At 45.6% G+C, this 25,079-nt stretch overlaps 1 protein-coding gene and 1 pseudogene across 7 annotated transcripts in view; both read left to right on the top strand.

The window, feature by feature from the left end:
- Positions 1-4,043: 4,043 nt before the first annotated feature.
- The window catches only part of LOC133381740 (zinc finger protein 420-like), a 30,043-nt gene continuing 9,007 nt past the window's right edge, over positions 4,044-25,079 (top strand). For 2 of the 7 annotated variants that reach the window (XM_061621133.1, XM_061621132.1), the window contains exons 1-3: positions 19,981-20,091; positions 22,090-22,150; positions 24,889-24,961. In XM_061621133.1, coding sequence (XP_061477117.1) covers positions 19,994-20,091; positions 22,090-22,150; positions 24,889-24,961 — 232 coding nt within the window. In that variant the 5' untranslated portion in view covers positions 19,981-19,993. Of the gene's footprint in view, positions 4,146-5,623; positions 5,711-6,378; positions 6,506-14,171; positions 14,250-15,518; positions 16,106-19,980; positions 20,174-20,215; positions 20,488-22,089; positions 22,151-24,888; positions 24,962-25,079 lie in introns of those variants that run through there. The other 5 variants (XM_061621135.1, XM_061621134.1, XM_061621138.1 and 2 more) reach the window with 4 other exon arrangements.
- Positions 5,728-5,846, top strand: LOC133382563 (5S ribosomal RNA; annotated as a pseudogene).

The raw sequence follows: 25,079 nt of genomic DNA, 5'->3' as shown, positions 1-25,079 counted from the left end.
GATTAGGCTGCTTCTGAAGGTGATCCTAGCCCTTCCCTCAAAGTGGAAAATAATAACAGAAGGAGCCACTAGGAAATGGCTCCAGACCAGAGCTTGGAAAAGTTACTTTTTTTGAACTACAACTCCCATCAGCCCAATCAAGTGGCCATGCTGGCTGGGGCTGATGGGAGTTGTAGTTCAAAAAAGTAACTTTTCCAAGCTCTGCTCCAGACCATCCCTCCTCCAGTTGGTGGAGCCAAATGAGGAGTGCTTTAAGGAGTGCCACTTGCACATTACCAGAAAATAAGACAAAAGTAGATATAAATTTTGCACAAAGCATATGCTAATTTATATGCTTAGACATGCAAATTCAGAAAGAACTCATTTAAATACACAAGAGAACTAACCAGCCCTGAAATTTTAATGCATCTATCAGAAAATTTAACAATATATCATAGGCCCAGAATACAGAAAATAGGCTGGTAACAGTGATAGCTCAGCAGTAAAGCATCAGCTTTGCATGCTGACAGTCCCCGGTTCAATCCCTGCATATCCTGCTAGGTCTAGGAGAGAACCTTCTCTGAAATTCTGGAGAGTCACTGCCTGTCAGTTAGGCAATATTGCCCTAGATACACCACTGAGCTGACTTGTAACATGTCTATGTTAGGAACAGCAGGACACATCACTGACATCATCGACTTGTATGATCTGTGGACTACCACTACCATCATCCCTGACCATTTGCAATGCAGCCCAACAACACCGGGACAGCACCAGGTTGCAAAAACCTGCTTCAGATTGAGCAGGCAGTGGACGAGAGAGAAAGCTTAACAGCATTCTTGCTAACCTTATAGGGTTGTATTTTGGGCAAGTGAGATAATATGTTTATTTAACTATTTTATTTTTTATCCATATATAGTAATACCTCAGCTAATGAGTCCTCCAGGAACCAAGTTCCTTTTAAGGAAAGCTTTTTGTTTGTTTAAGGTGAAACTGATCAGCTCAGCTTTGCTGTGGGTGAACTTTCAAGGCTGTGCCTTTGCTTTCCTAGGTGAAACTGACCAGTCTGTGCATTTGCTTTGCATTAAAGAGAGATCTTGCTTTCTCCCAGGGCTAGGAGGGGGGGAGTGCCAGGTAGGCACCTTTTAAAGCTCCTCTTGAATCTGCCCCCACCATCTATGAGTGGGTGTAGGAACCTATCCCTATTCTTTCCATGCTATTCCTACCTCAGGTCCTAAGGTTTCTGGTAAAGAAGTAATGTCCAGGAATGCATCTACTTCACCATTACTCCTATCCTCCTGACAGAGCTCGAGGCCAGAGTGGTTTAACAGTCAGCCCCTCATCTGGGGATTGAAGCTCTGTGAGGAGAACAGGGCATCTCCTAGCAACTCTCAGCCCCCTCACAAACTACACTTCCTAGGATTCTTTGGGAGAAGCCATGACTGTCTAAAGTGACATAAAGGTCTGGTGTGGATGTGGCTGGAAGTTCCTTTATTACTACAAACAATCCTGCCTCACTTCCCACTGCTAAATGTTTTGCTTTAATATGTTTTTAAAGATGCTTTGCGGATACCATGCACTGTGAAAAAGACAAATAATTGGGTGTTAGAACAAATTAAACCAGAACTACCCCTAGAAACTAAAATGATGAAACTGAGGTTCTCATACTTTGGACACATCATGAGAAGACATGATTCACTAGAAAATACAATAATGCTGGGGAAAACACAAGGGAGTAGAAAAAGAGGAAGGCCAAACAAGAGATGGATTGATTCCATAAAGGAAGCCACAGACCTGAACTTACAAGATCTGAACAGGGTGGTTCATGACAGATGCTCTTGGAGGTCACTGATTCACAGGGTCGCCAGAAGTCATAATCAACTTGAAGGCACATAACAACAACGAAGATGTTTTGTTTTTAATATATTTTAAACTCTGTTTTTATGATGTTTTAGAGTGCTTTTTGTGCTTTTGTTTGCCACCCTGGGCTCCTACTGGGAGGAAGAAAAAATGGAAATGGACTGCCTTCAAGTCGATCCCAATTTATGGTGACCCTATGAATAGGGTTTTCATGGTAAACACTATTCAGAGGTGGTTTACCATTGTCTTCCTCTGAGGCTGAGAGGCAGTGACTAACCCAAGGTCACCTAGCGAGCTTTATGGCTGTGTGGGGATTCGAACCCTGGTCTCCTAGGTCATAGTCCAACACCTTAACCACTACACCACACTGGGAAATAAATAAAATACCCATCCAACGCTAGCCCTCTCAAAAACTCGTCCCTGTCCCTTCAAAGGTTAATTCCCTATCTGCCCTTCAACTGCCACTTGCCATACCAACCCACTGAAACTCACCATGAAAAATACAAACTCGAACATTTTAACACAGGCATTTTCACACGGACACACCCAGTAAGACTGTTTCCTTCCAGCTAAGGCAGACCCACCAGATCAGTCCCTTAACTTATGGCCACCAAGAGGAGGGATGGAGAGGAGAAACTAGCTTCTCACCCTCCAAAAAAAAAAGCACAGGCTTTAGTTCCCCAGAGAGTCAGTGTGGTGTAGTGGTTAGAGTGTTGGACTACGACCTGGGAGACCAGGGTTTGAATCCCCACACAGCCATGAAGCTCAGTGGGTGACCTTGGGCCAGTCACTGCCTCTCAGCCTCAGACGGAGGCAATGGTAAAACTCCTTCTGAATACCTCTTACCATGAAAACCCGATTCATAGGGTCTCCATAAGTCGGGATCAACTTGAAGGCAGCCCATTTTAGTTCCCCGCCTCTGCGTTGTGACATCAGCGGGTCATTCCCCCCTCCAATGTGGGTCTACACCTCTTCCTCCCCATTTAAAATTTTCTTCCTCTCTGGCAATCCAAAGTGGGGTCTCTCCTCCAGCTCTGGGGCACGAAGGTCGCACTGCAACAGCACCCCCAGGAAGCATCCCCCCCCCAAAAATATGGCTGTTTCCTCTGCAGCAAGGCCCCCTTCCCGGGTTGCAGAAAGAGAGTGAGTGTCTCTCTGCTGTGGGGAGGGGCGGCTTCAAAAGAGCATCTTAGAAAGGGGGACCCTGTAGCAGGTAGACCACTTTGCAACTGGGGTGCACAGATCAGGCCCCTGCCTATGGAAACCCAGAGGGAAAGGGGGAGTGCGGGGGTCTCTTCTTGCCTTTTCCTCTCTGCCCCCCCCAAAAACAATGTTGCCACTCTTTGTCCTCCTCTCCAGACCAATTTCTCTTCCCGGATTATGAATGGAGACCCCCCCCTCCCATATTCTCTCTTTTTCTCCCCCCCCAAAAAAATCTGCCCTGCCTCTCTAGGAGCCAGAACTCAGTTCGGAGGACTGCTTTGCAAGAGGTTACCCAGCATCCCTGTATGCAAGCCGGTGATTTCCTCCCTCCGTTCCCCCCCCTTTGACAGGTGGGAGGGGCTGGCTGGCTCGCTGCGAGTTCCCACCCCCCCCCGCTGTTGTGTAGGAGCCGCAGCTGCTCCAGCAAATTTCATCCTTTGCCCCCCCCCATCAAATTGGAGGACCTTATCACTCAAATGGCAGATTATTGGGGCGGGGGGCGTAGGGAGAGACCAGTAGGGCTGGGGTTTCCCAGCCTTCCTCCCCCGTAGTCAGCTGCAAGGGGACCCCTCATCTCTGCCCCCTCCCCAGCCGAAAGGGCTTTTCTGCCTGCCTAACGCCTTTGCTAACGGCTTCAGCACCGACCCAGCTCCGTTGCAGTTTGCAGCAGAGCTTTGCAATGGGGGGGGGGCGGCGCAGGTGAGCTTTTGCAGCAAAAAAAAAAAAAAAGAACCTTTCTCTCGGGTCTGGGTGCAAATCCAGACTTAATTCCTCCTGCCTGTGATTCTCTGACCTCCTCCCCCAACCAGGATTGCAACTTGTGTAATGGATGTTTGTGCAAAACGTGGCATCAGCACCAGTCACAAGTCCAGTACAGGGAACAAAATGGGTGAGGTGGGGTTTGGAGGCGGGAATGTTAAAATTTGAGGGGTGGTGGTGGAGGGAGCTACTCAGTCCTCCAGCGGACCAGTGAACCGCGGTGCGCTTCCTAGAGAGGCAGGAAGTTGCAATCAAAAGGAGCCAACACTGAAGGGGTGGGATGGCGCCTTTCTCCATATTCCAGGAAGAGAAGGAGGCCTGGGGCGGAGGAAGAGAACAAAGAGGTGTGCAACTGATATATATATATATATATATATATATATATATATATATATATTTGGAGGGAGGGAGATTTTGCTGACCCAAAAAAGAGGGAATGGGGAGGGGGGATATGCAGCTCTGGCAGAAGAGAAGGGTGCTTTGCCGGGGGGGCGGCGGCACATGGGGAGGATTTGCTGTTGCTGCTTCTGTGCGCCAGAACTGGACGGGAGACACATTTTGGACTTCCTGAAAAACGCTTGGTCACCCCCCCCCCCGTCTATCCAAGGGGTCATCAGGACCTGAAAACTAGCCAGGCTTTTCTTAAGGACCTTCCAAAAACTCCCCAGGGAGAGGCTGGAGGGAATAAATAAATAAGTGCTCCCTCCTCCCGCTCCTTTTGCGCCCTTGAGCTAGACAGAGACACCTTTTGCATCCCGAGAAAAGAAAAATATATTTAAGGGGAGAAGAGGAGAGAGAAATGGACAAAGGTAGTCACAAAGGTGGGGGCTGTTGGGGTGAGTTTGGGGAACGACCAACATGCTTTTTTTTCGGGGGGGGGAGAGTTCCCCACCCATCCCAGTTCCCCTCTTGGAATCTATAGGTTAAGGGGCTGATCAGGTGAGGTGGCCTTGGCAGAAAGGGAGCAGCCCTACTATGCGGGGCGGGGTGCAATTTAGGGGATGGGGGTGCTGATGTGATGCGTTTGTGTCTCAAACTACACAGGAAGTGGATTAGACTGTGAAAGACCAATCAAAATTGTGTTTGCATTAATTTGTAGGGCAGTACAATATCTCAGAGAGGAGTTCAGGTCTCCTGCTCCCCTGGTGCATTCACTATAGCTGCCCAATTTCCCTGCTTTTTAAAGTTGGATAGAAATACCTGTGGGCTATAGGTACGTTCTTAAACTGCAAGGTTTTTTGCCTATTAGGTACAGCCTGTCCTCTAAAGGGGTGGAGAAGGAGGCAAGACCTTTCTAGGCATGGAGAATAGTTTGGAGGCAAACTCAGCTTGAAGGAAAATAACAGAAGGAAGCAATGTGTCATTTATTTAGTCGTGCATTTAGTATTAGTCGGGAATACCATGGTATGAATGATCCTGACTTTATTGTTCAGTGATATATCTTTGCATTTGAGGACCTTTTCTAATTTTCTCACAGCTGCCCTCCCCAGTCCTAGCCTCCTTCTGATTTCTTGACTATTGTCTCCATTTTGGTTAATGACTCTGTGCTGAGGTACTGATAATCCTTGACAAGTTCAATGTCCTCACTGTCAACTTTAAAGTTATATTAAATTATATTAAATATTCTGTTGTCATTACTTTAGTCTTCTTGACGTTCACCTCCCCCAAAAAGCTTCAGGCTGCTTATAATATTTAAACCCCTAAAATCCAAGCTTGTGTAAAGGATGGCATTCATCTCTCCCCTGCAGGCACTTGGGAACTGCTCCCTGCTTTAATGCGTGTCGTGGCCTAATTTCCATCTCATTCCTCACCTCTCCCATAGGCAGTGCAGCAGCCTCAAAGGCACTGACTGGATCGCCACTTTTTTGAGGGGTTTGGAGTGGAAAGAGTGACTGGATAGCCCTATCAGGTAAGTAATCGGGACAAGTCGACGGCCATATTAGCCTGAAAACGCCCGATCCTGTCTGCTCATGGAAGGTAAGCAGGGTCAGTCCTGGTTAGTACTTGGATGGGAGACTGTCTGGGAATACCCGGTGCCGTAGGCTTAGGGGAAGGCAGTGGTAAACTACCTCTGAATATCTCTTGCCATGAAAACCCAATGAATATATCCAAAAGAAGATTCATAGGGTTGCCATAAGTCATGATCGACTTGAAGGAATATACTGTAACAAAATCAGGGGACAGCCAGGTTCTCTCTGTCTTTGTTGTGTGGGTCTGAAAGAATGGCTTTTTGTGTGTACTTTTCATGCTGCACAAGAAGAGCCTGCTGGATCAGGCCAGTGGCTCACCTAGCCCAGCATCCTGGCCAACCAGATGCCTACAGGAACCCAGAAAGCAGTGATCTCCAAGTACTGTTGCTCAGAGCCTTGCTAGAGGCTAGAGTCTTGCCCTCCATAAATTTGTCTAATCTTTTAAAGCCATCTGAGTTGGCTGCCATCGCTGCAGGATCTCAGAGCGACCTAGGTATAGGGGCTGATAAAACAACAAAAAGCCTTCATGCAACTACCCCGTTACCCTTTTCAGATTAGGGGAAATGTTGCATTTTGGAGGAATTACGTTTTCCTCTTCTTCTTCCAGAGTCTGTTGACCTTCAAGGAGGTGGCTGTGTATTCCATGGAGAAGGAGTGGGCCCTGCTGGATCCTGGCCAAGGAGCTCTGCACATGGAAGTCGTAGAGGAGGATTATGGGACGGTGGACTCTGTAGGTAAGGTCACTTTTTTTTTCTTCACTGATAAGTATTGAAGATATGGATTTGGTATTTTTGCCATTTGCAATATGATATGAGATATGATAGCACTCTTCAAGAACATGAAAGGTTGTCACATAGAGGAGGGCCGGGATCTCTTCTCGATCGTCCCAGAATGCAAGACACGGAATAATGGGCTCAAGTTGCAGGAAGCCAGATTTTGACTGGACATCAGGAAAAACTTCCTAACTGTTAGAGCCATACGACAATGGAACCAACTACCTAGAGAGGCAGTGGGCTCTCTGACACTGGAGGCATTCAAGAGGCAGCTGGACAGCCATCTGTCAGGAATGCTTTGATTTGGATTCCTGCATTGCGCAGGGGGTTGGACTCGATGGCCTTATAGGCCCCTTCCAACTCTACTATTCTATGATTCTGTGCCACTGCACTGCAGGGATGCTGGTATGGAAATGGGGTGCCTGGGCCCTGGATGTTTGGGAAGGGACCGCAGCTCAGGGGGAGAGTAGCTGCTTTTCATGTAGAAGATCCTAGGTTCAATTCCTGGCAGCTCCAAGAGAGTTGAAATGATCCGGTAGGAGTCGCTGGGAAAGAGGTGCTTTCTATGGCTGAGATCCTGGAGATCCATTGCTAGTTCTCGTAGCTAAGGCTGGGCTAGATGGACAAATTCTCTGATCTGGTATAATGTAGCTTCCTCTGTTCTTTGGCCTTTCTGGTCATTTGATGTGAAAAGTGCCCCTCCCTTCTGCCTTCGGCTGCCCCAGGACCAAAAGACTTATCTTGCAGTAGGAGAAGAAGGCAGGTGCACCGAGGCCCCAGCAGAACATCTTCTTCTGCATCCCCAGCAGGTAACTGAAACTCTGTGACTTGTACTCTAAACCCCCAGTGGGAAAAGATGTTCCCCTGGAGCCTGGGAGCACCCACTGCCTCCTCTCGCTTCCTTCCTGTGTCCAAAGATTAGCTTGCAGGCAGTGAAGCAGAAAGAGTCGGTGGTGGCAGACTGCAGAATCTAGGTGGGCACCGCTGTGCTTGCCTCAGGCTGTGAGCAGGGCTGTACTCACCTGGACCTTGCCTGCAAGCATTTGAGGTGGGGGAGGGGTCCTTGCCTAAGCTCATGGCACCCCCAGTAGGGACTGGAAAACATTGGGGTCTTCCGCACTTTGTTTAGCATTTGCAATTTTGAAGATTCTCTGGTTGTTTCTGATTCATACTTTTTTTCCTGATTTTCTGGTGCCAGTAGGAGGTGGGAAGCTCTCTCCATGACAAATTTTATTATTTATTCATTCATTATTTGATTTATATCCCACCCTTCCTCCCAGCAGGAGCCCAGGGTGGCAAACAAAAGCACTAAAAACACATCAAAACATCTCCCTCCACTTTAAAATTTCTCACACCGCTACCGCTGCGAGACTGTTTTCATTCACAAATTATAACTGAGTCATAGACTGGAAATTAAAATAAGGCTAAAGCCTTATTAAAATAGTCTAAGCACAGTCGACTCTGTCTCTCTGTTTCAGTACCAGGTTAGGCAGGGCAAGTCCTGAACCACTGCCTGGAGGCAGTGATGAATCGCAGAATCCTGAGCCTAGCCAAGGACCCCCACTCTAGTAATGGGCTAGATATAGGCCAAAAATTAAAGCTAAATCCAGACAGGATGGAAGTGCTATGGGTAGGCGGTCCCCATGTCTAGGAGTTGGCAGAATTAGCTTTTCTTAAAGGGTTGTGAGTGCTTAAAGGCAGGTGAATGCTTTGGGGGTGCCCCTGGGACCATCTTTGTCACTGGAGGCCCAGTGGCCTCAGTAACTAGCAGCACCCATGCCCAACTTCAGCTAATATGCTGACTATGGCAATATTTATTTGTTTATTAGATTTATATCCCACCCTTCCCCCCAGCAGGAGCCCAGGGCAGCAGACAAAAGCACCAAAAACACATCATTAAAACAGACTTTAAAATATATTACAACAAAGCATCCTTTAAAACATATTAAAACAAAATATCTTTAAAAACATCTTTTTTAAAAAAAAAAAAGCTTGACGAACCACTTTAAAAAAAAGCTGGAAAAACATCTTTAAAAGCAATTCCAACACAGGTGCAGACTGGGATAAGGTCACTGCTTAAAAGGCATGTTGAAAGAGGCAGGTCTTGTAGTAGGTGCCGAAAAGATAACAGAGATGGCGCTTGTCTAATATTTAATATTTAAATATCTAATATTTAATCAAGAAACGCTTGTATACGGTATCTCTCTGCAGGTGACTTCGACACTTGCATCTAGATATCTGAATAGGGATGGCCTGGCTATGGTCTACTGTTGGACAACTGTAGTGTGCTCTGTAATGGGGCTCCCCTTGAAGATGGTCTGGAAATTCAAACTGGTGCAAAATGCTACAACGTGAGTGCTGGTAGGGGCAGCAGGTTGTGAGCATGTTACCGCTATATTAAAACAGCAAGGTTGTTTTCTGAGCCCAATTCAAGATGTCCACTTTGGCATTTTAAGCCCTAAACTGCTTCAGATGCAAACATCTGCAAGAACACTCTTAGCAAGTCTCCACTATCCGTGTCTCGCATACTCTTGTGAATTAGGATCTTTAGACAGTGCCAACAGCGCATCTTGGCAGATTTACTCATGAAGTTATGCTCAAAATGTTTTAAAAATTGGGATATTTATTGAGCACATACAGAGAGAGAATCAGTAAACGCTTGTGTGCAGTATCTCTGTGCAAGCCTCTTTGGCACTTTGTTCACCTTCATCCCAGGAGGGAGAGTGTTCTGAAAAGGACCCTCCACAGCTCCTGTCAGCTTCCCCCAGAGCCAGTACAGTGTAATGGTTAGAACATAAGAACGTAAGAAGAGCCTGCTGGATCAGGCCAGTGGCCCATCTAGTCCAGCATCCTGTTCTCACAGTGGCCAACCAGGTGCCTGGGGGAAGCCCGCAAGCAGGACCCGAGTGCAAGAACACTCTCCCCTCCTGAGGCTTCCGGCAACTGGTTTTCAGAAGCATGCTGCCTCTGACTAGGGTGGCAGAGCACAGCCATCACGGCTAGTACCCATTGATAGCCCTGTCCTCCATGAATTTGTCTAATCTTCTTTTAAAGCCGTCCAAGCTGGTGGCCATTACTGCATCTTGTGGGAGCAAATTCCATAGTTTAACTATGCGCTGAGTAAAGAAGTACTTCCTTTTGTCTGTCCTGAATCTTCCAACATTCAGCTTCTTTGAATGTCCACGAGTTCTAGTATTATGAGAGAGGGAGAAGAACTTTTCTCTATCCACTTTCTCAATGCCATGCATAATTTTATACACTTCTATCATGTCTCCTCTGACCCACCTTTTCTCTAAACTAAAAAGCCCCAAATGCTGCAACCTTTCCTCGTAAGGGAGTCGCTCCATCCCCTTGATCATTCTGGTTGCCCTCTTCTGAACCTTTTCCAACTCTAGAATATCCTTTTTGAGATGAGGCGACCAGAACTGTACACAGTATTCCAAATGCGGCCGCACCATTGATTTATACAACGGCATTATGATATCGGCTGTTTTATTTTCAATACCTTTCCTAATTATCGCTAGCATGAACTTTGCCTTTTTCACAGCTGCCGCACACTGGGTCGACATTTTCATCGTGCTGTCCACCACAACCCCCAGGTCTCTCTCCTGGTCGGTCACCGCCAGTTCAGACCCCATGAGCGTATATGTGAAATTCAGATTTTTTGCTCCAATATGCATAATTTTACACTTGTTTATATTGAATTGCATTTGCCGTTTTTCTGCCCATTCACTCAGTTTGGAGAGGTCTTTTTGGAGCTCTTCGCAATCCCTTTTTGTTTTAACAACCCTGAACAATTTAGTGTCGTCAGCAAACTTAGAGTGTTGGGCTAGGACCTAGGGGGTCTCGCAGCCTAACCTACCTCACAAGGTGGCTGTGAGGATGAAATGGAGAAGGAGGAGAACCATGTCTGCCACTTTGAGCTCCTTAAAGGAATGGCAGGATTTTGATATATTAATACCATATATTCCGGCGTATAAGACGACTGGGTGTATAAGACGACCCCCAACTTTTCCAGTTAAAATATAGAGTTTGGGATATACCCGCCGTATAAGACTACCCCTGCTTAATCAAACAAAAAGCAGAGCTTTGCTTAACTCAAAATTTCTTCTTCCTTTGATAACCACATCTGCACAGGTTCCACCTGCATACTCAAAATGAAACTGAGCCTGGAAGTGTACAACAACCCCACACATACCTTGCTAATTCGATTATCAATGCCAGGATGTCTGTCTTATCGACTACTCTCCTGCTCCCCCACACACACACACACACACACACCGGGCATCATGAAAGACCCAGTCCTGGGCTCAGAAAGAAAATAAATATCTGGTCCTCTTCAAAGTATTGATAAGCCTCTTGTTTTAATTGAAATAATAATGATAAATTCTTGTTCTTATCACTAATGGGAGTTAATTATCTTGCATATGCTGCTGTTGCTTCTATGGCTGTAACGGAGTGAGGTTAAAGATAAGTGAAATGCAAATAGGAAAAAAACAACACAAAAGGCAGTAACACTTTCCTAAATGTAATACCATACCAACCACAACAAGATTCCTATAAGGCAAAAAACTCAGCATCCCACAACCAGTCAGGATTCCTAACCAAAAACCAAAAATATGATAAATGAAGAAATATTTATATAAGCATAACTATCAAATATATTTATTATTTACACCAACTGTAAAGATATTTATAGTGCAATCCTAAATTTATTTATTCAGAAGCAAGTCCCAGTGTATTCAGTGGAACTTACTCAAACAGGGACAGAAATGCAACCTCAAGTGATAAGCAACTTCATTCACACAACCCAAAATTCCGAATCATGCCACTTTACACTGTTTTGCAACTGTTTATACTTGTTTTTATGGTTATTGGATTTTAAATGGCTTTATTTCTTGTTGTGAGCTGCCTTGGTTTGCAACCCTATCTCAGAGGGGTGTTGGAAAGACTCCATACACACACACACACACTGCAGATGTATAAATACATACAGCCCATATAATAGTTTATTGTCAAACCAATTGGTCATTGCAGAAAAATCAGTATTAGTTTTTTAAAAACCAGTATTAGTTTCCTACAGAATAAAAACTGCAATACCTAAGTAAGCCCTGCCTACTTGCTTTAAAATAGGACTGGGGGGGGGGGCAGAAAGAGAACACAAACACAATTCTTTTTTACATTCACTCCAAAGTCCCATTGATTTTCAGCACATTCATAATCATGTCTACTCAAAAGTAATTCCTACTGAATTCAATAGGATTTACTCTGGACATATGGGATTAGCACTGTTTTTACCCCCAAAAGCAACTATTGGGAAGGTTTTCAAAACACTGCCCAGGATCTGACTCCTACACGCAAGAGGGGGAAAAACTGAAATGTATATACCTACCCAATTTATGAGATTTTCAGATAAACAGGAGGGGAAACCACCATTTTCTGGCCTCGCAATGAGGTTTTGCAGACACTGCCACCAAACAAACACTTCACTGATTGGCTGAAATCCTGAACGGGCGGGGTTAAAGCTACGAAGTGCTATACAGTAGTTTAAAAAAAGATTTAACCGGGGGGGTGCCTGACGTTTTTATATATATCTCGAGAACCGCACCACCTAGAAACTTAATTTTTTTTTTAAATGAAAGCTGAGAATCCGGGCCACCTAAGGGGCTAGCCGGGCGCCGGGTGGCATGCTTAGAATCCGGGTAAAACCCAGCTATCCGGGCAATATGGCAACCCTAATAAGACGACATCCGGCGTATAAGACGACCCCCGACTTTGGAGAAGATTTTCCAGGGTTAAAAAGTCGTCTTATACGCCGGAATATACGGTAAATATTAAAAATGCATGGAAGGTAAAGGCTATTAATGTCTACTAACCCTGATAGCTGTGTTCTACTTTCACTGTCAGGGGCTGTATGATTCTGAATTCCAGTTGCTGGAAACCGCAGGCGAGCAGAGTGCTGTTACATTTAGGTCTTGCTTGTAGGCTTTCCTTAGGCACCTGGATGGCGACCGTGAGAATGCCGAAATAGATGGACTGTAGGCCTAATCCAGCAGGCTCTTATGTTCTCATGTGTGGTTACAAATTTGTTTCAGGGCCTAATTCAGGTTGCTCACGTTAGACTTAGGCCCCAGTTTCTGAAGGATCGTCTCCAATCCCCTACTGAGCTTTTCTTGGGTATTAAGGGAGCCCCCTCTGCATGTCTTGGTAGCGCTGCCACCCTCAAATGCAGGGATTGGCAGCTCAGCAGTCCCTGAATTATGGAACACCCTCCCCAAGGAAGTGTGTTTAGTTTTTGTTGTACAGCTTTCACTGTATGCTGAAGATGTAATATCTTTATCTCTATCTTGGCCTTTGACAGTTAAGGGACCCACCACTTTTGTGGAATTTGTACTGTCCTGTTCCATTTGGAACAGTGTAAAAGTTTATCTGTTATAACTACATATAGTGAAGAACTCCTAGGGTCAACCCCCAACTCCAGGGCAATGAATCCTGGCCAGGCACAACCCGTGCCTCCCTTACCCGGGCTGAGTTAAACCAACACCAACCCTGCATGGTAGGTAGACTTCCACCACCCTTTAAACCACTCTGGGCCAAGGTGAAACCCATAGTGCCAGAAATAGACCTACCAAGGATTACAAAAGACAGAGATGCACTCCTTTCCTTGGAGCCTTAAGGCAAAATACCCAGTTATACGGTAGTCTGTATAACTATATAGCTAAATGGTCAAGGTGCTGGATTCAGAGTCGCGTTTCCCCTACAGTGAACACACACTGATAAATTAGAAGTAGTCTTTATTAAAATAAAATTACAAATGCAAAAGTATAGCAGCAAAATATTTCTTAAAACCAAACACCCAGAAGGTTAGGTAAAATGCATAGAGTTCAAATCACAGGGCAAAATGACAAATCTGCCTAGCTTAGTCTGTGCTCGTAGGAAGGCCAGCAAAGTAACTTCATGGTTCCACATATCCCCAAAGAATGTATGGCCTGGATAGAATTAGGAAGATGAAACCCCAACATCAGGTAACACCAAGGAACGTTGTGGAACAAAGACCAAAATCTTAACTCTACTTTTATGGGGGAAAGCCTGGCAACAACCAGGAACTAATTAGTCAATCAGAGGGCTTCTTGATGATGAAATTTTATAGAGCTTCCACACCTAAGGGTCGCACAGTTTCTTCAACCTTCCCAGGCCTATGGCCTTGAGGTACCAGTCTCAAGCTGATAAGCAGGTGTTCTCACTAACTGCTTAATTAACTGGATTCAACTGTGAGAACTGACAGTCACGCGGCCTGCTATAGGCCCTAATTCACGCAAGATGTTTCCCCCACAATTCCTTGCCACAGAACCATCTTTATTAGCAAACATGCAGCAAAACCAGACTTTCTTTACACTTACCTTGTTTAACACACCCTGGGAACTTTTGATGAGGGAGAATCCTTAAAAAAAATTTTTAAAAAATCAAAGGACAGTCCTGACTCACTTTTGGAGAAGGAGAGATGGCTCCCAGGCTGAGTTTTACATCCCATGTGAGCTTCATATAGTCTTAGCTTCATATTGCTTGACTTGGAATGTCTGGATGTTTTGTAAGCAAAAGTAATTAGTCTTGTCTGTTTGGTTGAAAGAAACAGATCTCGATTCCTGCTGGAAAATAAGAGAAGATTCCCTTATCCTGGATTACCAAGAAGGGGAGACATCAACAGGTAGCCATATTGCTGTGTTGTGGGGCCCTTGTTGGTCTAGGAGTTGAAGGATTTCTCTGTTCCTGTGTGTCATGGGCTCCATGGAGAGTTCTTGGGAGTGAGGAGGAGGAGGACGAAGCCTGGGATCCTGGGGAGGGGCCCGGTGGGCTGCAGTGGGAGGGGGCTGAAACAGGAGAAGGCTTCAGCACTTTAGACAGTGACAGCTCCACCCCCTTAGTTCCAGTTATAACTGGAGAAACTTTGTCTGACAATGAGCCAGCCCCTGTTCCTCCACTCGGCCCTCTCTTGTCGCCCAAACCACAGCTCGTAGCGAGGAGAAGGAATCTGAGGCTAAACTAGAGGCAGTGTCCAAGGAGAATCTGGCTGACCTGCCTCCACCCCATCACCAAGGACGCACAGGCAGATGTGCAGGCACGAGCAGTTAGCACCAACTGATCAACCTGTGCCCACTTGCTACCCCAGTCCCATTCAGAGAAACCTCCCCCATGCAAAGAGAGAGGGTCTCAAGGGCAGTGTCTAACTGCTGCGACAACATCTTAGCTTGAGTTGTCATGCCTAGTTATGCTGCGTAGAGATAGAGTTTGGTATGATCTGTAAGCTGATCTGTGAAACACTCTAAGCTGAGATTTCACATTAAACATAATGGAGAAAACTGACTTAGCTGACTCCAACCGGGTTGACCAAGACACTGTGTGATAACATCCAGGGCAGACTGACCAATCAGGCCGTGAGTTCTCCTGATGAGCATTGTGCAATGGAAATGGACTGCGTTCAAGTGGAGTCTGACTTATGGGTGACCCTATGAATAGTGTTGTCATGGTAAGCAGTATCAGAGGTGATTTACCATTGCCTCCCTCTGAGGCTGAGAGGCAGTGACTGGCCCAAGGTCACCCAGTGAGCTTCATGGCTGTGTGGAGATTCGAACTCAGCCCTTCTGCATGTCAATCCCTTCCACAACTTCTCACTGCATAATCTTGTTGGAATTTATTACATGGGAGGGAGGGAGTAGATATACTGTACATGCACCTACTTTCGTCAAGAGGGATATGGACTGGAAAGGAATTGATATTTTTGTCTTGGATTCTGGCATGTTCAGAAGGAAACCTCCATTTCAGCTGGGCATAGAGATAGAATGGGGGATAAACTTGAATATATTAAAATCACTGAAGTAGCTAATTGGACTTGATCTGTAATGAGACTTCCCCCTCCTTTTTATTTTTGCCTTGAAATTCAAAAAAATATTTTCTTTTTCTTCCTCCCCACAAACAGATGATTGGCAGAACAATGAGTATTACCAGGAGCCATCGGCGGTATCATTGGAAGAAGCCAAGTGTGAAGCATGGGAACAGATGTCAGTAAGTGAAAGAGAATCCCAAATCTGTGAAGAAAGTAAGTCGGAGAACGGGGAAAATACATCCTCTACTTCTCAGGGTGCTGAAGTCCGTGAAATTCTGGTTTCAAAGGAAGATCGCAAAGGAAATAGGAGGGAAATATGTCCAGTGTGTGGGAAAATATTTAGCTATAAATCGCAATTAAACATACATTACAGAATCCACACAGGGGAGAAGCCATTTCAGTGCATGGAGTGTGGAAAGAGCTTTAATCGGAGTAGTAATCTTACTTTACATCAAAGAACCCACACAGGGGAGAAACCTTTCAAATGCATGGTGTGTGGAAAGAGCTTCTGTGTGAGTGGCAATCTTACTTTACATCAGAGGATCCACACAGGGGAGAAACCATTTAAATGCATGGAATGTGGAAAGAGTTTCAGTCTGAGTAGTAGTCTTACTTTACATCAAAGAACCCACACAGGAGAGAAACCATTTCAATGCATGATGTGTGGAAAGAGCTTCAGTGTGAGTGGTGATGTAATTAAACATCAAAGAACCCACACAGGGGAGAAATCATTTAAATGCATGGAATGTGGAAAGAGCTTCAGTGAGAGCAGTAACCTTATTCGTCATCAAAGAACCCACACAAGAGAGAAACTGTTTAAATGCATGGAGTGTGGAAAGAGCTTCAGTGAAAGCAGTAACCTTATTCGTCATCAAATAATGCACACAGGAGAGAAGCCATTTAAATGCATGGAGTGTGGAAAGAGCTTTAGTCAGAGTGGTCATCTTTCTCATCATCAACGAACCCACAGGGATGAAGTCATATAAACGTATGGAGTGTGGAGAGAGCTTCTGTGAGTAGTAGTCTTACTGTGCATCTGCAAACCGACAAGAGGGAACCCCTATATGGAATGTGAAAAGAGCTTTAGTGACAGCAGTAAGCTTACTTCACATAAAAGAATCCGCACAAAGGAAAGCCACAGATATCCAATGAGCATGAAAAAAGCTTCATTTATAGCAGAAGTGTTACTGTGCGTGAAAGAACCAAAACAGGAAAATACTAGAAATTCAGGGAATGTGGAAAGAGGGGTGTTTCAGTCTTGGGACCTGATTCACTCAGGACCCAGTCAAAACAGATTCGAGGTATACCAATGTGAACAAGGCCATATGCATGAAAAGACTACAGTGAATTGGAATATGAATGCAAAAAATAGAATATATACAAGGAAATACACATATGCTCCTCTAAATTTGTAGACGCCAATCTCCAACTGATGTTACACTGGTTCCCAAAGGATTTGTAACAGGGAGTTGCTCCTGGGCTGTTTACCCAGGCAGGTGGATGCTCCTCCCAGAGCAAGAATGGAGAAAATAGCCTGCCAGCCTAGGATTTTAACAGACCTCTTCCTCCTTTCTGAATCTGTCGTCAGCTGGGGCCTCCCTCCCTTCTAGAAACTGCCCAGAGCTGGCTTCATCTTCTCAAGGGGGAAGAGTGCATGAATTCAAGCTAGCAAAAACAGCCTTATCTACAGCATGAGATCATGGGAAAGCTGAGCTGCAAGATTTGTTCATGCTTTGCTTTGCTGGGCACAGCTAGGCTAAATGAATGGAAAAATCAGCTGTGAAGCCTACCTTTCATGATTAATTGTATATTATTCAATATATGGATTTCTGGGCCCTGTGTACGTGATCACACGTGACACTCACCTTCACTACAAGGGACATAATATTAATATGGTGAAAGCTTTTGTTAACTAGATTCTACTTCACCAGATGCTGGGCAAGAGTTTATATATGTCTGTGTAGTGTCTGATGGAACTGAAAGGCAGAAGTTGCAACGTATGGCACTGTTGTTCACCTTTGGGTCCCCACATGTTTTTAGACTACAAGTCCCGTCGTCCTCTGCCACCTTTGCCCGAGGGCAATGGGGGTTGTAGTCCATGAACATCTGGGGACCCAAGGGTGAAGATGTATGGGAACTACGTTTAAGCGCTTACATTTTTGCAGTTTCTGTCAAATGCAATTTATGCCTTTGTTTAGGCTTACATTTATGTAATTGGTGGCCGTTCACAACAGCTGTAACTGATGGCTACGTTAGCTGCCTCACTTGGCTTAATGGTGGAGCCAGCCGTGGTGGTTTCAGATTGGAGTCTCCATCTGAAATTTGTTCAGTTTTTTTAGCCATTTTCAGGTCGACAACAAGAGGGTGAGAATGGATCGGGCCTGCTGTGGGTAGATAACCAGAGAGGGGCTGGAGAGAGTTCTTCCTTTCTCCTCCCCCAAGCAAATCATTTTTCTTCCCCTCTCCCCACAGTCACCCCGATATATTGCACTTCTTTGTCCTCTGCATGCTGCAGGCCTATTTCTCTTCCCCCTCCATTATTGTCTTTTTCCCTTTGTCGGTCCCCTTCAGTATTCTCTGACGGGAGCAGGCGTTTAGCTGCAAGAGCCCGTTATCTAGAATTCTCCTCTGGTTTAAGTAACAATTTGCTTCTCTTACATTGAAATGCTACAGCTGAGGTTCCCAAACTCCCCCCCCCCCATGTGAACCACTTGAAAATTGCCGATAGTGCTGGCGGGCCACCAAATAACTTTTCTGTCTGCTGTAGCAATTGTAATGCGCTGTTCTGGGTGCAGTATGATTTTTGATTGCATTTTCAGGCTTCTTTTATTTACGTTTTCTGTTAACAACTTGCATTCCATAACATTCAATTGTAGCATAAAATACAGTATAGGCGCTTCATACCTGGTGCTTTAAATCAAAACTGTTTTTCCCACCTAATCCTTGGATCCTAATTGTGTTTATTATTGTCAATAATGCTCTTTTCCTTTTCCATTGATAACTCATTGTGGAATACATTCACTGGTCTTCTGCTGACATATTTTAAATAAATTTTTGAAATGGATTTCAGCCTCTGGGGTCATATCTGGTCACAACCGTCTCCTGCACCAGGGCAAGCGGAGGACCTCTCTTTCCTCGGGTACCAGCTAGCAGGGGAGGGAGGGAGGGAGGGAGAATTGAAGTTTTGTCTCCATTCACATAGGAAAACTGGCTTCTCTGGGCAAGAGAGGGACCTGTGGGAAAGGCGGCGGGGCTGGGGAAAGTCTTTGCTTAACAGTGCAATCTAATAAACATCTACTCAGAAGTCTGCTCTACTGGGTTCAGTGGGACTTACTCCCAGGTAAGTGTGTATTGGATTGCAGCCTACGTCCTTGGGGGAGCTGTGCTTGCTGAGGTGAACAATCCTGGTTTGATACATCAACAGTCTGATTCACTGCAAAGCTGGAGTCAAGTAAGTTTATTATTATGGTCGGAGACCAACATATAAATATAATAGATGACATTAAACTAAAAACATGAGCCTCTTTTTTGGGGGGGGTTGTTCTGAAGAGTTTCAGTAACCATAGGATTGCCCTGGTCCATTTGCCAGTTAATGGGCACTTGATAGACCCATTAGCCTACCTGGCCACTCTATTAGACTACCAGAGACTCAGCATACCAGGTTTCTCACCACCTGGTGCAGGGTTCCAAATCGGAAGCTGGAAGGGGACTCATAGAAATCATCTATCTCAACCCCGAAACCCATAACAGTATTTTTAATTGCACCTTTTTATTTGTTATATATTGCATTCTATAGATTTAAAATGTAATACAATGAAAATACAACATGAAAAAAATAAAGAGAAGCAATAGATGCAAGTGCCATTTCCTGCTTTCAACCATAAATCCACAGACCACTGTTTGGAAACCCCTGGGCTAGTAGTAATGGGTCTAGTAGTATCTGAGACCTTTGGCATGCAACACAGATGTGCTGCTACTGCGCTATGACCCTTGCCAGAGGGCTTTTCATTTTATACCTCCCACCCCTGCCTTGTCAATCCACAATTAAATGCCTGTGCTCTGCCTCCATGCCCAGAGGCGATGTGCTTCCAAATACCAGATGGAACTGTGAGAAGAGGATGCTTGCCACAGCTGCACAAGCCAGCCCTTTCCTTGTCCGCAACCGCCAGCTGGGGGGCAACTGGGCTCCTTGGGACTATGCAGCTTGCCCACAGCTGCACAGGTGGCAGGGCACGTAACCCCTGAGCCACTCACTGTGGGGGTGATCTTTAGCTGGCCCTTGACACGAGGGGGATTTGAACTCACAGGCTCTGGACTCCCAGCCAGGCTCTCCTCCTCACTGTGCTATACCAGCTGTGCTTCTCCCCACAAGAGAAAGGAATCTCTTGATAGACAGGTTTTTTGGAGGGGAGGTTTTCCAAGGGTTAAAACCAGTGCTTGCATTCCTAGAGAGGGCTAGGAGGAGGGGGCAGAAGGAGAGAGCCACTTCCTCCTCCATTTTGGAAGATTGCAGGGAAGTAGCAGTGCAGGAGAGTCTACCTTTCCCAAGGTAGGGAGTGTGTGCAGGCATGTTGGCGTGTGCTCTGCAGGAAGGAAGTCCTCCCAGAGGAGGAAAGGTGCAGGTCCAGATGAGGAGATGCATGCGGACCCCCCAGTTCAGCCCAAAGTGAGCCATGAGGAGGAAGGCAGCTGCTGATTGGAAAAAAGGGGCGCTGAGAAGAGAATACAGGAGACCACCCTTCCCCAAGGTGCATCATCCCAAGGGTGAGGCTCCCTTTGGGGAAGGGCCCCCGGCTCCTTAGTGGCAGAGCAGTTGCTTTGCATGCAGAAGTTCCCCAAAGGCGGGAGCCTCTCCAGGGAGCCTTGGCTGCGAGAGACCCTTGCCTGAAAACCCCTGGGGAGGCCCTGCAACTTGGTGTCGACATTGCTGAGCTAGATGGGCCGGTGGCCCGACTCGGCATAAAAAAGCTAGATGATGATGCTTCTAGAGGGTCTCTGGGTGCAGGGAAGGAGGAGCCCCCAGCCCACCACTCCTGTGACCGGAGGGTGGCTGGATGGGAAGGTAAGGCAGAGGAGGGGGCGATGGAAGGGCTGGGAGAGGGCAGGGGAGCCCAGCCCGCAAAGGGAGGCAGAAATCAAAAGGCTGATCTCAGGGCAGACCCCTCCGCACCATGCATTTAAAGCACATTCAATGCACGTTCCAAGCCCATGAATCCCACCACAGAATCACGGGAACTGTAGTTTGTTAAGGGTGGTGGGAGCCATAGCTGTGAGGGGGAAACTATGGTTCCCAGGATGCTTTGGGGGAAGTCACATGCCTTAAATGCAACTTGAATGTGCTTTAAAGGTATGGTGTGGATCTGCATTCAGGCTCAACCTGCCTCTTTCCCAACAGAAAATGAAAAACAAACCCTCCTTCTTCAGGGAACTGATCAGGTGCTTGCAAACCTCAGTGAAGCAGATATTCTGTACATTAGGGGATTCTGATATTTATTTATATTTATATATCTGTTTATTTTGGGGTCTTAAAGGTGCTTGAGGACTCGGAGACCCTCTAAGTGGCAACCAAATCCTCTCAGCCGGATTCATTCACAACCCACCCCAGCTACAGAGGACAATCTGACCCTCCCCAAAGCTCCTCCGGTTGTACTTCTGGCTGCTTCGACAGGTTTTAAAAACCCGTTTTGAGCGACATACTACTGGGAAGACCTTTGCGCAGGGAGCTTTCTTAACCTAACTCTGCCAGAAATAACAAAAAAATACTTTTATTTGAATGCTGCATTTCCACAAATTCTCCAACATGGTTCATAGCCCAAGAATAGCTATACAAGAACTGGATGTTACTGATGAAAGGATTACTGCCATCTAGTTCCAATTCATTTCAAAACATACTATAGCTGTTACTTAGACAAACATTCTAACTTTTAAAAATCCTTTATCAATCCTTAACACGCAATATCTGTTGATATTATTTATCAGTTGCTAAAATGCATAAATCCAGTGTCTGATTCAGGCACAATAAACCTTTCCAGCCCAGTCTGATATTAATATACAATATAATATAATCCACGGACAGTTCCTTAAAAGTGCCATGCATAGGGAATAGCAGGCAGTTTTCTTACAGCTGTTGATATTAAAAAGTGCTAGATGCAGAAGGGTCAAATCCATCTTGCAAGTATTGAATGATCCCAAAATATTAGTATTAAATCATTTTAAAAATATAGTATTAGAGAAGGATTTGGAAGTGCAAAAATAAGCATTGTAAAAGGTTACTGGGTGGAGGGGGGGGAAGGGGAGCATTTCTCGTCCAGTTTCAGAGCAGTTTGAACGTGTCGGGGATATTGCAATGTTAACAAAATGTACACATTTCGGAAGAGAAAATTATGGACAAATGAATGGACTTTTTAAAAAGGTTTGTCCGTGTTTTTTTCCCGGGCCTTCGCATCTCTGGGTTTGAACCTGGGACCTTCTGCATGCAAAGCAGATGTTCTACTGACTGAGCCATGGACCTTCCCCATGTGCAGGAGTCAGAGGGGCTTCATCTTACCTTCTCTTGCCCACTTGGGGGGGACATATAGGAAGGGGTTGCTGTGGAAAGCTTGGATCAGTCAGAAGTTACTAGCCCGTCTGCTTGCTCCAAACCTGATCTGATCTCCTCTCCTAGATGGACGGTCCATTTGTCAAAGGTCTCAAGAAAGAAGAAGGATCTGCAAGCAGCTGCTCAGGTATGTGGTGGGACCCTTTGCTGCTTAGGGATTGAGGGTCTTCCTTGGAGGGCTGGTGGGCTCCTTGCGTTCTCACCCAGGACTGGCTTGACCAAACAGGCTGTGAATTCATGCCCATTTGTAGAGCACACGGCATCTCCCTCACACTGGGTTTCTTTCTTCGCAACTTTTATACGGGGTGTGAACGCTGAATCAGTCCCACCCTCCACTAGGCTGAGCAGGCCAAAGGCCCAGAGCCACCTCAGAATTATTTATTTATTTATTTTATTTGTTAAACTTATATACCGCCCGACTAGCAATAGCTCTCTGGGCGGTGAACATAGAAAATACAATAAATCACAATATGATACAATAAAACAAAGACAATCTAAAATCAATTACAGCAAAATTTTAAAATTAAATTAACATTAAATTAAAATGCTTCAGAGAAAAGGAAGGTTTTAACTTGACGCCGAAAAGAAAGCAGTGTCGGCACCAAGCGCACTTCCTCAGGGAGACTGTTCCATAGTTTGGGGGCCACCACTGAGAAGGCCCTAGATCTTGTCACCACCCTCCGGGCCTCTCTATGAGTTGGAACCCGGAGGAGGGCCTTCATAGTAGAACGTAGTGTACGGGCCGGTTCATATCGGGAGAGGCGTTCCAACAGGTATCGTGGTCCCGCACCGTATAAGGCTTTATAGGTTAACACCAACACTTTGAATCTAGCCCGGAAGCATATTGGCAGCCAGTGCAAGCGGGCTAGAACAGGTGTTATATGCTCAGACCGCTTAGTTCTTGTTAGCAGTCTGGCTGCCGCATTTTGCACTAGTGCATTTTGCACTAGCTGTAGCTTCCGAACTGTCTTCAGAGGTAGCCCTACGTAGAGCGCATTGCAGTAATCCAAATGCGAGGTTACCAGAGCATGTACCACTGATGTAAGGTCCTCTTTACTCAAATAGGGACGTAGCTGGGCTACCAACCGAAGCTGGTAGAACGCATTCCTTGCCACCGAGGCTACTTGAGCCTCAAGTGAGAGGGAAGAGTCTAAAAAGACTCCCAGACTACGAACCCGCTCCTTTAGGGGGAGTGTAACCCCGTCCAGGACAGGGTATATATCCACCATCCGATCAGAGAATTAATGCCCCTCCTGGGATTTCCCCCTTTGCTGGAACAGGGAGGAAGGTGTCAAGCACTGAAGTGTTTTTAGTGCTTTTGTTTGCCGCCCTGGACTCCTGCTGGGAGAAAGGGTGGGATATAAATCTAATTAATAATAATAACGATAATGATAATAGTGTCCCCAACCTGAAAGGTGACAGAATGGGAGGAAGACCAGAGCGCAGAGTGTTCATCAACATGGTGCTGGAATCAGTATGAGAGTTTAAGGAAGATTTCTCACTGATGCCTCCTGCTGCGTCAAACTTACTAGGCCATGTTGGACTTGGATGGGTCCAGCTGCTGGTTTAGCTCTGTCCAAATTAAAAGGAAAAAGCTCATATGCAGCCGCCTTTCTCAGGCTCTCTTCTGTCGCTGCCTTTCCACACCTTTAGCCTCACTCCCGTTACGTTTTGGTGTTTTTTTTTTAATAAATATTTAAATATTTTTAAACCATGCTTTTGGGAGAATGCAACAAAGCTGTATACACCAGCAGCAACAAAACATCAATAAATATTGGCTGGTAAAAAAAGAAAAGAATGCACATTGCAAAGGCCCATCTGAATAACGCTGTTTTTAAGATATCCCTAAAAGGAGTCAGGAACACAGCAGAGAGTTCCACAGGGCAGGTCCAGCCACACACTATGGGTGCAGTCCCAAGCAAGGTTTATTCTAACGTGCAGCTCGGCACGTTTTGTGCAGTGTCAAAAAATTTAAGAAGGAATAATGTAGTTTCTAGAGAGCCAGTGTGGTGTAGTGGTTAGAGTGTTGGACTACGACTTGGGAGACCAGGGTTCAAATCCCCACACAGCCATGAAGTGACCTTGGGCCTGTCACTGCCTCTGAGCCTCAGAGGAAGGCAATGGTAAGCCACCTCTGAATACCACTTACCATGAAAGCCCTATTCATAAGGTCACCATAAGGCGGGATCAACTTGAAGGCAGTCCATTTCCATTTTTCCAAGGTAGTTTCTAAAAAAAGAAATAGATGAGAAAAGATGGAAAGAGACAGAAAATGAAGATAAATACTTCTTCCATTCAAATCTTTATAACCTTATAGTACTAGTCAGTGCTTTTTTTTTCCAGTCAAAAATGATGTTCCAGTACTCATATCTTGATAAAAATACGACTGTGGGTCCCAGCATAAAATGGCTGGCATGGGCAGCCAACAAAGAGAGGTGCTTGTACTCCATACTGGTGTGACCAAAAAAGTCCTTCTAATGGTATATTATGGGACTAATTCCTTGAAGGCAATCCATTTCCATTTCATTTCCATTTTTCAATGCCTTGAATAGTTTGGGGGCAGGCAGCGTGCTGGCTGCTTTTAGTATAAACCCCGGTTCCAAGTAAAGGCCGACGGAACCTCAGGGGCATGGAGAACCACAAAGTGTCCCGTCAGAGGATTTCAGTGATTGAGGTGGAACGTAAGGGATCAGAAGGTCCTTAAAACAGTTCTGGGCCCAAGCTGTTTCGGGCTTTCTGGATTAACACAAGAACCTGTCTCTTGCAAATTGGCAGCCTCACTTCTATGATCGCTATTGTCATCACGTTGGTAAGGTCAAGGGCTTCCTGCAGCACCCAACTACCCAACTTGTTCCGCTTTTACAGCGTTTTTCGCTTTACAGCGGGGGTCCGGAACGTAACCCGCCGTATGAGTGGGGCCCTGCTGTACTCCGTACTGGTGAGTACTGTCACCAAAAAAGCCCTCCTAATGGTATATTATGCGACTAATTCCTTGAATAGTTTGGGGGCAGGCAGCGTGCTGGCTGCTTTTAGTATAAACCCCGGTTCCAAGTAAA

This window comes from Rhineura floridana, chromosome 3 (assembly GCF_030035675.1).
Source record: "Rhineura floridana isolate rRhiFlo1 chromosome 3, rRhiFlo1.hap2, whole genome shotgun sequence".
NCBI lineage: Eukaryota > Metazoa > Chordata > Lepidosauria > Squamata > Rhineuridae > Rhineura > Rhineura floridana.
The sequence above is the reverse complement of the archived record's forward strand: the minus strand, read 5'-3'. Positions and strand labels throughout refer to the sequence as shown.